Genomic DNA, 14,496 nt, shown 5'->3' on the forward strand with positions numbered 1-14,496 from the left:
GGATCTCCACTATAGCTTTTTCAGATATTTCCCCTTTCAGCACACTCTTTTTTCCTCTGTGATCCCTTTCTCATTTCGAAAATATCTCCAGCTTTGCTTATTATTGGGCAAGATTATAAAATGAATACTTTGACTAAAGTCCAGATAAATTAAATTTGCGGTATCACTCTTGTCCAGATAATCAAATAGCTTCTCTAAAGAGAGTATATCTTGGTCTGGTGCAGGTCACCTTTGGTAGATCCATGATTTGCTTTATCTTAGATTTACGTCCATATTTATGTTTCTGTCACTGCCATATCATCTTCAAAACTGGATCTAATGACCTACATCCTGCAAATTAGACTAATGGATCTACAATTGTTTGGATGACTCCTTTCCCTCTTAAATATGTCTTTACTTGCCACTTCTCAATCACCGGTATACAACCCATGGCTCGACTGGTTATTACACTGGGGCAGGATGCTCACCACATCTTTTAACAGATGTCTCTTCTGCGAATGCCACGGATGCTTCAGCTCAAACTCTTTTAGGAGCTTGGCTAGGAAAATAGCGTGATATTTGCACTGCCTAATTTCACCCATGTGAAGGAGTATAATCTAAACTCATTATCTAGGATCCCATCACTGTCATTGGAGAGAACTAGGCAACTCTGGAGGATAATAGATTTTATTTCCTGCCCTAGGTATCTTTGTATGCATATCTCAGCATCGCTCTTGTAGCGTTAGTCGTCTGGAGCTGTTTCATTCTGCACAGGAAATTTGGGCAACCAGTTTGGGCTAGGTGTCTGATTTTTAGATCTAAAACAAGACAAAAGTTGGGCAAAGTGAATTGCATATGCGGTACCAACAATGTGGAGTCTCATAAAAATAAGCAGGGCTGTACGCAACTGCAGGAAATATTATAGATATGTCCTAGGCAGCAGAAAGCCTGTAGTCCTAAAAGTTCTGTTCCTTGATAATAAGGCTGTAATTTAACAGAGATTTGCGTTGGTGGCAGTAATGTCCATGCTTTTATCCGTGCTGTGTTTTGTTGCTGTCATTCCTGCCTTCTTTATGTTGCATCAATGTGATTGTTGGTTGAGCTGGATCAGCTCACTGAACTTGGTTAAAAACAAATCATAAAGGAAAAGAGGTTTGAAAGTCTGGAGTGAGGTGAACATGAGGATTTGATTTGCTCAGTCGAGTAAAAGAAGATTTTGAAAGAAAGAAGAAACAACAACAACAAGTGATCTGACCCTAGTATGTTGACATAAAATACAAAGGAAGAATAAACTCTGTTAAATGTCTAGGGAAAGGAGTTTTATGTATGACCATAGATATATTGAAATTCAAATATTTAATTTTAAGGAGGTAGTGATACCTTTTTGTTTTTAGTGGTCAGTTTTATATAGCTTAGTCTTCTAGTGTACGTACTGTGTTTGAGAGCAAAAGAAGTGCAAGCAATGCTACCTACTTTAAAGAAAAACAAAATAAAATAAAGCACACTGTTAGAGAGAACCTCTAGAAAGTCTAGCTACTTTGAGCCGCTAAAAATCTGAACAGTATTTTCAGTTATTTCTTGGGGATTTCTAGCAGAGCATGGGTTTAGGCTATTACTCCTGTTTGGAAATGTTCTCACACACCCTTCTGCACCCCCAGCAAGAGCTTTAGTGGAACTAAGGAACAACCTATAGAAGTTCGAAGCTGGCATGCTACTAGAGAAAGCAGCTAGGAGGAAATGTTCTTGGAACGCTTGTCTTGAGATGCTGAGTGATGTAGTCAGAGAGAAATGTTCTTGGCATCAAAAGATTTTACAAAGACAGCACTTGGGTGATGCATAGTGTGTACCCCTTTGGAAGAGCACAGGATTGTGCCCAAGAGACTACCTTGAGTATTTATGCCAGCAGCACAGATATTTGGAAATACAACTGTTCAGAATATGGCACAGCATCCTTATGTGTATGGTTTGCATGCATTTTGGAAAACCAGTTTAGAACAAAGAGCAAGTGGAAAAAATCAGCGTGTAGTAATACAGAGTATTGAGACAGCACATATGAAGATGACATCTGGTTTCATAGTGTGTCATCCTTTTCCAAACATCTCTAAATATTCACACTGATCTGTCCTGGGATTTGCTACATTAATTCTTCCCTTTTGGAAAACAAGCAGAACTTTCTGAATCTGCTTTTCAGTTTTTTCGTAATGCTGGTATACAGGTATACTACTACCCTGTAGATCAAGCATTAATAAGCACGCAATTAGTAACCAGTTAACCAGTTATTGCCAGATACTAAATATTGTAACAGTGCCAAATCTTCAAGAAAAAACACACACACCAAAATATATGCTTTAAAAAAAGTGTAATTGTACCTTTTAGCAAAGTGGAGCTTTGATGCACAGTACTCAAGCAGGCAGTCTAAGCTATATAGACACCTGTAAAGTAATCATGTCAAGTTATTGCTTGATTCTGCCTATAGCGATTAGCTGTATCATGTATTTGTCAAATTAATGTAATCTTTACTGAAGGGGACAAGTAAATGTTTTAAAAAATTCAAATAACCTTCTAACAACACCTATTTTGTTGCTTTGTTGCTCCGTTTGTTTGCATGAAGCATCATCATCTGTCTCAATTAATAAATTCATTTGCCAAACACAATATTATCTTTGAAAAACAGTATTGTTGACTACAGGAAAAAGAAATGATTTTGACACCCTTGTACAATTTTTTTCCAAACCTGTCACTTCAAAATGTGTGTGGAATGTTACGTTTTGGTAAATTGTCTGTTACGTCCAACATACTGAATGAGCTGCGCTTGCAGTTTCTTCCAGAAATTGCCATCTGTTACTATAATAACCCAAAGGTAGTTATATATTCCTTCTGGTTCTTAAACTCTAACAGGACAAAAGGCATGTCAGGTTTTGGCTAGCCTGTGGGTTGTGTTCCTTGCTGCTGGGCCTAGGAAAGTTCAGGCTCTAAAACTGCAAGCAGCTGCATGGCAGACACTGAGGTTGGAATAGTGTAGAGGAGCATAGGGGGAAGCATAAAGGGAGCATAAAGGAAGAGGAGGATTTATTCTTTAGCCTGGATGTGCCAAGCCCTACGCTAGGACATTCAGAGACAAATACTGAAATAGAAAATTAATAAGGTGAAGCTTAATAAACAAAGAGTGGTCCAGTTCCTTCTAAAATTGGTTGGACTGTAATACAATTTGTTTATCAGGACATCTTCTGTCCCTCTAGAAACACGCCAGGTGCACGTTTCAAACTAGTTGCACTTCTTACTTCAACTGCCTTTTTGTAAACCTACTACAGAATAACTGTCCTCTAAATTTTCAGTCTCAGTTTGATCTTGATGAATTTATACTCATTCTATCTTGTGGTAGCATCCTTTCGCTTATATATTAGGAAGGAGAACCACTAGTTTCAAGCAGATTTATAGAAAGTTTTCTATGTCACTTTTGCAGGGCAAAATAAGCTCTTTGATTCTCCTTTGAGAACTGTTCAATTTTCCCAATCTATAATGCTAAATACAGTAGAACCTTCTCTGCTAAAATCACTTGCCTGCTACATCCTTAATTCTCATCAGCCCTCTTCATGGCTCTGTGACACTGACATCCTCCAGTTTGTTCCACCCAGTTTCTTTACTTTCCAGTCATCTCTGATAACTTTTGTTATAAATCGAGAACTTATTCTTTATCCCTAAGAGGGATATTTATGGGTGGTTATTATTGAAAAAAATGAAATTTTTGAAGGAACTAGTGTGTCATTTTTTTTTAATTTTGGTACAAGAATGATTTAAGTCACTTAGATACATGTTAACATACACATATAGTTTCAGTCATTGTATCTCACTTTGTTTTTAAACCTCCTAATTTCTAAAATATTCCTAAGTTGCTATACTCAATATTCAAGGATAAATGATAAACTCCGTAAAGCTTGTTTTGGATTTGTCAAACTCGCTGCTGTTTTTGTAGCACCTCTGCTGAGAAAACTGACCTACTGCCTTTTTTTTTTTTTTAAGGGAAATACATGCAGATGATGAATATTCTGAAACCCATTGCATTTGATGTGATCCACTTCATGTCCCAGCTCTTTGATTACTATCTATATGCAGTCTATACATTTTTTGGCCGAAATGACATGGTAGGTAGAAACATAATTTGTTTCAGATTGTCACTGTATGCACAGAATAATAATACAGGGCATCTCTTTACTTAAAATACTATCAAATATATATTCCCACCGGAAAAACTGTGGCATCAGCTTGGATTTGAATGCAGGAGTAAGAAAAGGCTGATTAGATCCGTGTTCGGGGGAATAAGTACCGGAAGCATCATTATCACCGGGATGAGAATCCTGTTGTTTTGAGCACATTCTGTAATCTTTTTCCAGCTTGAAAGGAGAGAAGACAACAGGCACTATCAAAAATAGAGGCACAAACTGGGGAGCAAGAGAGTGGGCAGAAAAAGGGTGGTGACTTGGTGCCTGAAGAGCTGTTTATTTTTTATATGTGTTTCTCTAGCTCAGATAAGAGTAGCAGGAGGAGGACAAGGAGAAGGGGGCCTGTATTGAGTAGCAGCTCAAGTTTAAGAGGTTTGAAGCGCACTGTCCCACATCTAGTATTCTACTGTCAAACTAACTACATTAATGAAATCAATTTGTTTTCTCTTTTGGAGGATGATCCTGTAGTTGAAATAAATGCTGGTTGGCAAAGTCTCTACATAACATAGATCAACTTTCAGCAGAAATGTCTTAAAGTATTTTTGAAAATACGCGTGTAGAAACTTTCTCCTTCTTTGGCACCTAAATTACTCCATAAGCAGTAATCTCATGTAGTTCCAAATTCATCATCATCTGTTGGCAAGTCGGATTGGGTTTTCAGCATACGTTTCAGAATGGTTTTGAGCTGCTCTCTTTGGTGGGACAAGTATATTTGCAATATATTTGTGTTTCGAAGCTGGGTGGTTTTTTTTTTTTTTTAAGATAATTGATTTTCTTAGACTTAATAAGGTGTTCTGGTATTCATATTATTTTTGCACCTTCTGTTTTGTGTTTTTTAAAGCCCGTAGCGAGTTCTTCACTTTCTGCTTCTAACAGAGAACAACACAGTGCTAGGCAGGTAAACACAGCAGATGGATACAACTGTGATGTTTTTGTAGCACATCTAGTTTTTGTTTTGACAGATGATTTTTACATAGGAAACATAAAGCTTACAAAGGGTCTATGAATGTAATAAACCCTTTTGTAATGCTGCTTTAATGTCCTCATCTCCCATAGTCTTTCTAAACTTTTTAAAATCAGAGATGGTTGATGGTATGTGATTTAGACCACTGACATTTTTAAAAAGCATCTATTACATTTAAATGCATCCAGCATTAGCGCATATATAAGGAAAGTGATTAATTGTCCACAGTTCATGGTCAATTCACTGAAAAACAAGATTCAGAACTTAGTATTGACAAGTCATTACTCTTTCCAGAACATTTTAGGATGATTCCCCTATGCATTTAGTATTTGGCATTCTTCACTAGTAACAGCTTCACATCCCTGTCACCAAAATCTCTCATTTAATACCATTTTCATTTCTGCGATGCAAATTAAGGCTGTTTTTTCTCCTGTTTTCAAGTTATAGAACGACTTAATAGGAAAATATAATACATTTAATAACTACTCAGAAAAGTGCAAGGCATTTGTGAACATGCTACAGAATAGTCTTTACTTAGCAGAATAAATTTGAGGGATTTCTTTTTTGACAAGACATTATAATATTTATAAAATTAATGGGTCAGATTTTTACAGAAAGCACTTTTTAGTTAGAGTCATGTGGAATTGCTGATTAGTAAAATTTTTCTTTCAATTCTTTGATATTTTGGTTTCCCATTAAGCATGGCTTGCTAGGTCATCAATTTGTAGAATTAAGGTGTCTGTTATTTTACCTATAGGAATAACAAAAACTTTCAAGAAGTAAGAAGGTTTAGTACTGCATTGAGGTATTTCACATGAAGTCATAAAATTCTGTCCTTGAAGAAAAAAATACTAAGGAAATTTTTATTTCTTACGCACGTTTCACACTTCAGGCTACGCTTAATCGTGTGATCAGTCTGGAGTTCTCAATGTTTTATTTTATGGGAATTTAAATTTACATTACTTTTGTATATGTTTCAAATGCAAAATTCCCTTTTAAATCTATCAAAGTAACTAATTGAAAGTTACTTATAACTATTGTAAGTTAGGAATTGAAAAATATGAAGAGCAATAGATTGCAGGCAGACTAAGCTATGGAGTTTTGGTGGTACAGAAACAAATCTTTTTAAAATGAGATATAATGACTGAAATCTGCAAATACATTTTTAATTCTGAATATATTTTCTTATAGAAAGGGTTTTCTTCTTAGGAAAAGTTTATGCTTTTTTTTTTTCTTATGAAAAAAAGTTTTTCTTTATTGTTTGTGCCTTAACAAGGGGAATAGGCAATCTTGAATTCACAGACCATGTTTGAATACTTGATACCTTAATACCCCAAGGAGGAAGAAAATAACTGGAAGTTTAGAGTGAATTTTTTAAAAGAAGAAAAGATTTGGCTTTCCCCTGTTCTTCTGCAAAATAAAAGGCATCTCACATCTGATATTTTTATAGTTAAGATGTGAAGAAAAATACAAGTTATTTTTGTAAAATAGTTTTATTCACCAGAAAACAAGTGTGAACACTTCTTTTTTGTTTACTATAGGTCCTATGGTAGGAATTCATGTCTTCTAGATCAGGTTTTAGACCCTCAGTGGAAGAGGCTTGGCACTTCCAAGAGGAATTTAGTTCAAACATAAATTTTCATAGAATTTGGAAGAAAATTAGGGTAGATGTCAGTCTTAGGTCATTGAAGTGAGATACAGTAAATAGGAAACTAAATTATTCCTTTTTTCTTCCATATAAAGGAATGAGGGGGAGAAGACACTAACCTTCTTCATAGTTCAGTGTTTTTAAAGGAAGTCTAATTCAATGGACTGCAGTGCTCTAAATATTGTTAGCAAAATATGTTTTTTTGGTGTGAATCACATACCAGAATTGTATTCCAGACCTTGAGAGCCTGGACATAAATGTGTGTTTCTTACTTGACCCATTTCCACTTCCTTTGTTTTGTTAGTTTGTTCTTTATATTTTTTTGTAATTTGAAGTAGAAGATAAATAATTGTGTTAGTTAAATATGCTGAATCAGACCCTTGGCTGGGATAAGTCATTGCAATTACATGGAAATCCCTGTTGCTAGATTGATTTATCCCAGCTGAACATGTGCGCCATAACACTTCTGAGCCATGAGCATGAAGATGGCACGTTTCTTAGGAGATAAACATTGTGTGATGATTGTTACATGAAGATAAACATATAATGTTGCATATGCAATTTAGGTAGTTAACGAGGATTTACAAATAATTGTATCGCTCGAGAGGGAGAAGCCAGGGACATTTGACTTGGGTGGTTTGATCCAGTGGGAGACTTTCAGGCTGGTCTCCGGAATGGGAGAATTAAGAGACCAAATGCACAGAATTATAACCATAAAGGATGCTGATTACTTATTGGTATGAACAGTGAAGTGTCATCTTCATGAAATGCACTCAGGTCATTCTTTCCGTTAAGTGCTGTGTTAAGTGCAGTGACCTCTGTCGACTTTCTTTTTATATTTGTATGGTTGCAATTATGTGCTGAAACTTTGCTGTGAGTAAATTGTAACCAGTATTTACAAACCGAAGTTTTATTGTATTGCTGTGCAGCTTGAACCAACGTTTTTTCCTTTCCAAACTTAAATAGGATATATTTCTTCCAGTTTGAATCAACAGGCCTGGGCCTCAGTAGCAGCAGGTTACGCACCACGCTGAACCGAATCCAGGAGAGCCTGATTGATCTCGTGAGTACCTGCATTTTGTTCATGCTCAGCAGAACAAACATCTGTGTTGAAACTCTAGGAAGTACACTGCATTTGGTGTACTGGTTTTGTCTATCCCCACACTTGGTGCCAGCTCTGACAAAGACTTAATTTCATTGTGTGTTTTGGACATCGTTATTGTATGAAGACTCTGGTTCCTTATACACAAGAATACTAATACAAAATTCACTTTCTTCCGCAATGTAATTATGCTCCGGTAATAAAACTTTTACTACATGTAATCACGAAATGCTGTATTTTAATTCTATAAGATATTATGTTTTATGTAATAAAAGAAGGCACTATGTTGTCGTGAAGCTTATCTGCTTTGTAAGATTGTAGTAGTAGTATGCTAAGCTCTTTGTTATTTCTGAATTGAGTGGATTTTTTCTTTCTTTTTTTTTTTTTTTTTTTTTTACAAATTATATCTCATTGGTCTCTTTATGGGTTATTTCAAAAAGGGAGAAGGAAATATGGTGATGTGTCAGACTGATAGATTACTATTTCCTCAAAGCACATTACAAAGGGTAAACAAAATTTCAGGTAGGATGTGCATTCAGCGGAGGAGGAAAGCTAATAAAGGAACATTAAATAGTACAAAAACTGAATTTAGTAGGTTTTCTTCTCAACCTAAATATAAAACTTGGAGAATTTTCCTAAGAGTATCATAAATGGCCTCTCTAGTGGTATATTCAGTGATTAAAATGATTAATAACAGGGGTTCTACCATACAGAAGGATTTATCTTCTAAGACAGAATCTTCTAAGTGACTCTGCTGACTTCCACCAGGAGCTGGCATTCCTCAGAGTTATATTATATGCCTTTTTAACTCCTTGAAGAACAGTTACATTCTAAATGACTTTGTTAGAACAGCTTTTTAGAGGATTTAGGGGCCATTTTTTTTGTAGAGTCAGTAGAGGGAGCATAAGGTAAATAATAACCCTGGTCCTCTGTGATACCAGAAGGATCTTGACATTGATCTCAGAGGCAAAAAGAGTAGTTCTAAGACGACCTTGTAACAAAGGAGCTTAAGGTCATTTAAAAATGGCAAGTTCTTAAATGCAAAACACTGTCAGAACTACAGAAAAAGTTTTAAAAGTGTCAGTGTTTTGAATTTCTTTCAGATGAGGAAATTTTTGAATAGTTTGTTGGGGTTAATTGGGGAAAATAGCATAATTCCTTTTCTCTAACAGTGCTATTCCAGATAGTTTTAGAGTCATTTGAAATTAATGCATATGTAAGTTGAGTAAGACTTGAAAGGAGGAAGAAATCTTAGATAACTTTATTAGCTTAAAGGCATTTCATGAAGCCTGTTGATGTTTTATGAACTTAGGAGGTCCATATATTTTCTGTTTGATTTATTGAGAAGGAAGACTTCTGGATATTTTTTTTTATTGCTAATTTTTAATAATTTGTGAAGGTCAGGATTAATTTTACCCGTGTCATAAAATGAATATTTTGTGATTGCATGGATTGCTCTTGGCTGAGTTCTCTGCATAGCTTATTGCCAGTTGCTTTCTGAAAATGCTCTTGGTGCTTCATTGCGGGGTTCGCTCTCATGCCATGTCAGGAATTTTGGTTTTGGTGTGTGATGGCTTTGCTAAGGGCTATCCATCCTGCCATATTTCAGTTCCCAAGGGCAGCTGCTCTCACTACTTTATTTTCACATGGAGAGTCCTAATAAGATTTTTATTTTTAAAATGTGATTTACGTCCTGGCAGAATTTCATTTACCTGTGAAGCTTGGTCTCTGAAGTCCATTGCCAGGAGTCCTTGGTGATTTAGGCTGGAATACTTACGGTCCTGCCAATCCTCTTGGAATTTGGTCTCTTGTTTTCTTGATATGCCAGGAGGATGAAGGCCTATTCATTATATATTTTCTGTAAGGTGAAAGAGAAAAGCTGGACGATACAGATCACATCTCCCCAGATAAATAAAACTGCCTTGATAGTGTTCTGTAAACTTTGTCATTCCTGTTTGGGGTTGAACTGGCATTAATTAATTCAGTTAATTCATCAATTATCTATTTTATACCAGACACCTGATATGATATGGCTGAATTTTAAGATGCCTTTGTGAAGGAGAAAGAAAAGTGAAATTGGGGGAAACAGATCTCGGTTTTCATTTTGAGCACTGAGAAAGAGAGTTGGGCTTGAGACTCATGGCTCCGGAGCAGGAAGATGTAGCCGTTTAACACGACTCCTCTCCTCTTCCCTGCATCTCTCCATGCACAACACGTGCCCCTGCCTTCTGCTGAGCACTGCTCTAGGGGACCCTCTCTGAATCACTTCTGCTCTCTATCACACATGCACTGCCTTATAGCAAAGGCACCTTTGCCCTGTAAAATACAGCAGGCCACGGGTAGTTGAGATGGATGTTCTAGGCTGAGAGCAGGGAATAGCAGAGACGGGAACGTGTGTTCAGCTCTGCTATTCACCACAAGCAATAACGTGGCAACTCGATTGATATATGGTATTCACTGTCCATATGCTGTTCGTGCACTGATAGAAAAAAAATATTAATGTAAAAAACAAAACACAATAATCTCAGAAACTCTCACTTCATTATGATATAAGTGTGCCCTCATCCCTCATTTGATACACAAGCATTTTTTTAATTTGGAGATATTATGTAGTATCAGCAAAATTACCCTCTCTGTATTTTTTTGATTTCAAACCAGTTGCACTCAAATTTCTTCCTCAAAACTGCTGCATCCAATCTGCAGCCTTCTTTACAGCAAAGGAGAAAGGAAGGTTATTGCTTCTTAACTAAAGTTCTCTGAAAAGTTCTCCAAAAGCATTTACAGATTTGAAATCGAATTAGTCTTCACAAGCTTGAATTTAATACTTCATTTTGAATTTGAATTGAAAAGCAACAGCAATAGAGCTAGTAATTCGTTTGTCTGTAAATAGGATTGTATAGACTGTTTCATGCATACTAGGAGGAAGTATTAAAGGAAAAAAAACAAAGATGAGCAGTGAAATAGGGAGGAAAAACTCCTGTGGTTTCAGCCTCGCTATAAGGTGTTGTTAGGATTAGTGCAAACATACCGAAACAGGGGGCTGGTTCTGAGCTGCTTGTGTCTCCGACAGTTCCCCAGAGCCGGATGCATAGAGATGTCTCTGCATATTCAGTTCTTGTGTTAGTTGCTTCTAACAGGAGTGTGCAAGAGTACTGTTTGCAAGAGTAATGATGATCATATTAATCCACCAAGACAAGTAAGTTACCCTAGAGTAGGTACATGACATAAATCAGACTGTGGTCAAAGATGATGGTTGATTTGGAAGGAAAACTTCTAATTACCTGCTTTATTCATCTCCTAAACAACTTCTGCTCAGGAAATATGACTTGATCGCAGAAGTACTGTAACCTAAGTATTGTTTCTGAATAGCCTGTGTATGCAAACACCTACCTTAAGTGATTGCTCTACTTTCAAAGTAAAATATTTGAGGCAGGTAAACATGACATGCTCAGAAATATTTCACTGTATTGCTCATACTTGCAGTCTTCTACTGCTTTGTTGTATGAATTTGAGATTGACAATGAAGTTGGTCAGAGTCACTTTATCTTAGAGCAGCGGAAAATAATTCTCTGCAGGAGAGTATACGTGCATTGCAATGCAATATACAGAAGAACAGATGGAAGATATCACTGGTATAAAGTTTAATGCATTTTAGATCCTGTCTTCTGCTTTTGGGCTCTTTCCCTTATACACTCCTAGCAATAACAGGAGATTAGAAATTGATGACAGAGATAAAAAATGGGGGAGTTCTTGAGCTGTACAAATCAGGAACAACATGAGGAAGGTAATTTTTTTTCCTAATGCCTGACTTTCCAGCCCATCCTGACCTGGACCCAGCTAACCACGAGCATGCTGTGGAATGGCAAGGTTCAGTTGCACTTGTTCCAGGAGCAGAGATTTAGATGAGTACCTGCCCAGTAGCGCATTACTTGCTGTGGACATGCAACCTGCTAGGTCCTGTTTGATGCCAGCGCTAAGCCCTGGAGAGTCAAGGTGGTTGAATTGGTTTCTTAATAGTGCCTAGCACAGAATCTTGCTCCAAAAAGCCCTGGTGAAGACCAGTGTCTGAGACTGGAACAGAAGCAACGTTTTTCTTTAATTAAAAAAAAAAAAGAGAAAAAAGGAAAAAAAAAAAAACAAAAGGAGGGGAAAGAAGGAAAGGCATGTTTTAGATTTTTGTCTTTGAAAAGCTTGGTACCGCTTATATAAAGACAATATTTAAGGTGTTGTGTGAATTGCTTGTCAAGGGACCAGAACCTGGGCTCTTGCAGCTTATTTCTTTGACTCAGCTTTCTGGTTCCTGGTGGTTGCTCATCTCCCTTTGGGCAGTCACTGAACCATCAAATTTTAGACTGTTTTTTTCTGCTGGATACCCAAAACTTGAGCTGATTTCTAATACTAGAAGAAGTGTCTCTTCAGAGTTTGATTGTCAAATGAGAACTAGCAGCAGCCCTTACTGAAAATACATCTTTAGATAAGTACTGCAGTAAAACACATGCATCCAGAGTAATCAGCTTACCCTTTTGTAAAACAGTGGTTTAGATTCTTGTGGACGGAGCAATGGGTGTGATTTTTACAGAGGATCACTTTGTGTTTATTTCTAGATGTACATTTAATTGTTCATTTTTACAGTTATCTAACAGTGTGCAATGCTTGCAGATACAGGCCTATGAGGTAGTAGATAAACTTGCTAGTTGTTGGTAATTTTTTAATGCCAAAAAATTGCTGTTTAGTGTTTGACTTAGGTTCCTTAGGGGCCAGGTAGTCAAGATAATCTGTTTTATAAGCAAGAAAATACTCATCTTTAAATTTAAAAAATAATAGGAGTTCTGAAAAGTGTAATTTTAAAACTGTAGCACATTTATATTCAAAAGCAATGTTATCCTTGAATGCAGTGTGCACTTACAGTTGGCTTTTACCTGTCATTTTCAACATAGTTCCAAGAACTATTGCTCGCATGTAACTTAAGAAGGTCTGACTTTTATTATTTATTATTTTGAGGGATCATTTTATTTTATCTTTAGCAATTAACTAGGAGTTAGGGCAGCTGTTTTCAGGCAGCTTTTGAGTGCAGTGAGCGGTTTTAGTTTGATCAGTGTTTATTTTCTTGCTGTTCTCTGTGGTCATGATGTTGCAGAAACTATCAATTACAGTTTCATAAAGAGCTGATGGAGTTATCTTGTAAGGCTGGAGTCTCTCTGGAGTAGACATCTGGGGTCTCCTTGTTTCTCCTCCATCAGTGCACATCAAGTTCTTAGTAGAGGTGCTGGCACTCCAGAGCCAGCCATCGTGGCTGTAGACTGGCAATTACCCGAGCGCTTGCAGGATACTCTGATATTGAAGCTCCATTAAGTTCCTTTAAGTTCAGAATTTCCTCTGTAGGATTTAGAGCTATTTAGAGCTATTTGCTCAGGGCAAAATCAGAATGATTTTTGCTCTTTCATATGCATATTAAAGTGTAATTCTAATACTGAACTTTTATGCAAAAAGTACTAGATACGGTGAAGCCTGATTTTAAGATCTTGGTTGCGAATAATCAGCCACAAGATATTTTGGTAACTTTGAAATAAATACATAATTCTGAGTTCATTAAGAGATCAAGCCCCTTTAAAATAAAAAGAAAAAAGCAAAATCTCTTGCAAAATGTGTGTCAAACTTGTAACTTGGATAATTAGCTTAGATAGTTGCTACTTCTAACTCAATTAGTTTAGAGTCCCTTTTTCCCATTAAGTTGAAAGGTTTAATATATGTTTGTCACTAGGTTCTGCCTAGGGTTTGAGATGTGGAGGTTTAAGCAGTAAGTTGTTCTTTATACACACGTTTTTATTGTTATTATTTATTAGTGAAGTTCTTCAGAGTAAGCAGTTATCTGCCAAGGTATAATGACCAAATTGTTATTATATACAGCACAGGGAATACACCGTGAAATTACATCACTTGGATATGAGACCCTTGCTGACAATTTACCATATATTTTTAAAGACTCCAGGCTAATAAATATTTGCCTTGACTCCTTTCATTATGCTGAGGAAATGTTATTTTATCATCATCCACATTTTTGTACTCCAACCCATTGTGTAACGAGAGATTCCGGCTGGCTCGTTTATTCACTAGCCTGAAATCAATAGTCTCCCTGTGTGTGCTCACTAAAATAACATTTATGTTGGTCATTTCAAGTGGAAGATCCTGTGTGGGTGCATTTGTATCTCACTCTTCTATTGGGACAGCAAAAGAATATGCAGGGCAGGTTATGTTCCATGTTCAGAATATAGATTTATAATGGGCTCTGTGGCAATTACTTGAGTCTTCTCATATAACAATTTGAGAATAAGTACTACAGCTTAATTTCCATCTATTTTCATTATATATGTCCCCTCTGCTCTCTGTTCATTGATATTGACATTTCAAACTAAGTCTTTTAGGTCCTGCTATTATTACTATTAGATTGTTTTCTTTACCCTCAAGCATTTCCTCAATAAATTGCAATGATGCCATAGCAAAAGGATGACTTGATTTATTGTTGGTTCCAGAAGGCTCTGAAATTAACTTTCACTTGAAGTGAACTAAACAGATTTGGGAAAGA

General features: G+C 36.5%; 1 protein-coding gene across 2 annotated transcripts in view; it reads left to right on the forward strand.

Moving 5' to 3' along the window:
- Positions 1-14,496, forward strand: part of VPS50 (VPS50 subunit of EARP/GARPII complex) — an 81,018-nt gene that overhangs the window by 54,101 nt on the left and 12,421 nt on the right. The window contains exons 21-23 of one of the 2 annotated variants that reach the window (XM_088533462.1): positions 4,000-4,121; positions 5,041-5,097; positions 7,794-7,874. In XM_088533462.1, the coding sequence (XP_088389588.1) occupies positions 4,000-4,121; positions 5,041-5,097; positions 7,794-7,874 (260 nt within the window). The remainder of the gene's footprint in view (positions 1-3,999; positions 4,122-5,040; positions 5,098-7,793; positions 7,875-14,496) is intronic. The other variant, XM_088533463.1, reaches the window with a different exon arrangement.

The sequence above is a fragment of the Tinamus guttatus genome, unplaced genomic scaffold (assembly GCF_059628265.1).
Source record: "Tinamus guttatus ecotype Peru unplaced genomic scaffold, ASM5962826v1 Tinamus_guttatus_pri_ptg000503l, whole genome shotgun sequence".
In the NCBI taxonomy this organism is placed as follows: Eukaryota; Metazoa; Chordata; class Aves; order Tinamiformes; family Tinamidae; genus Tinamus; species Tinamus guttatus.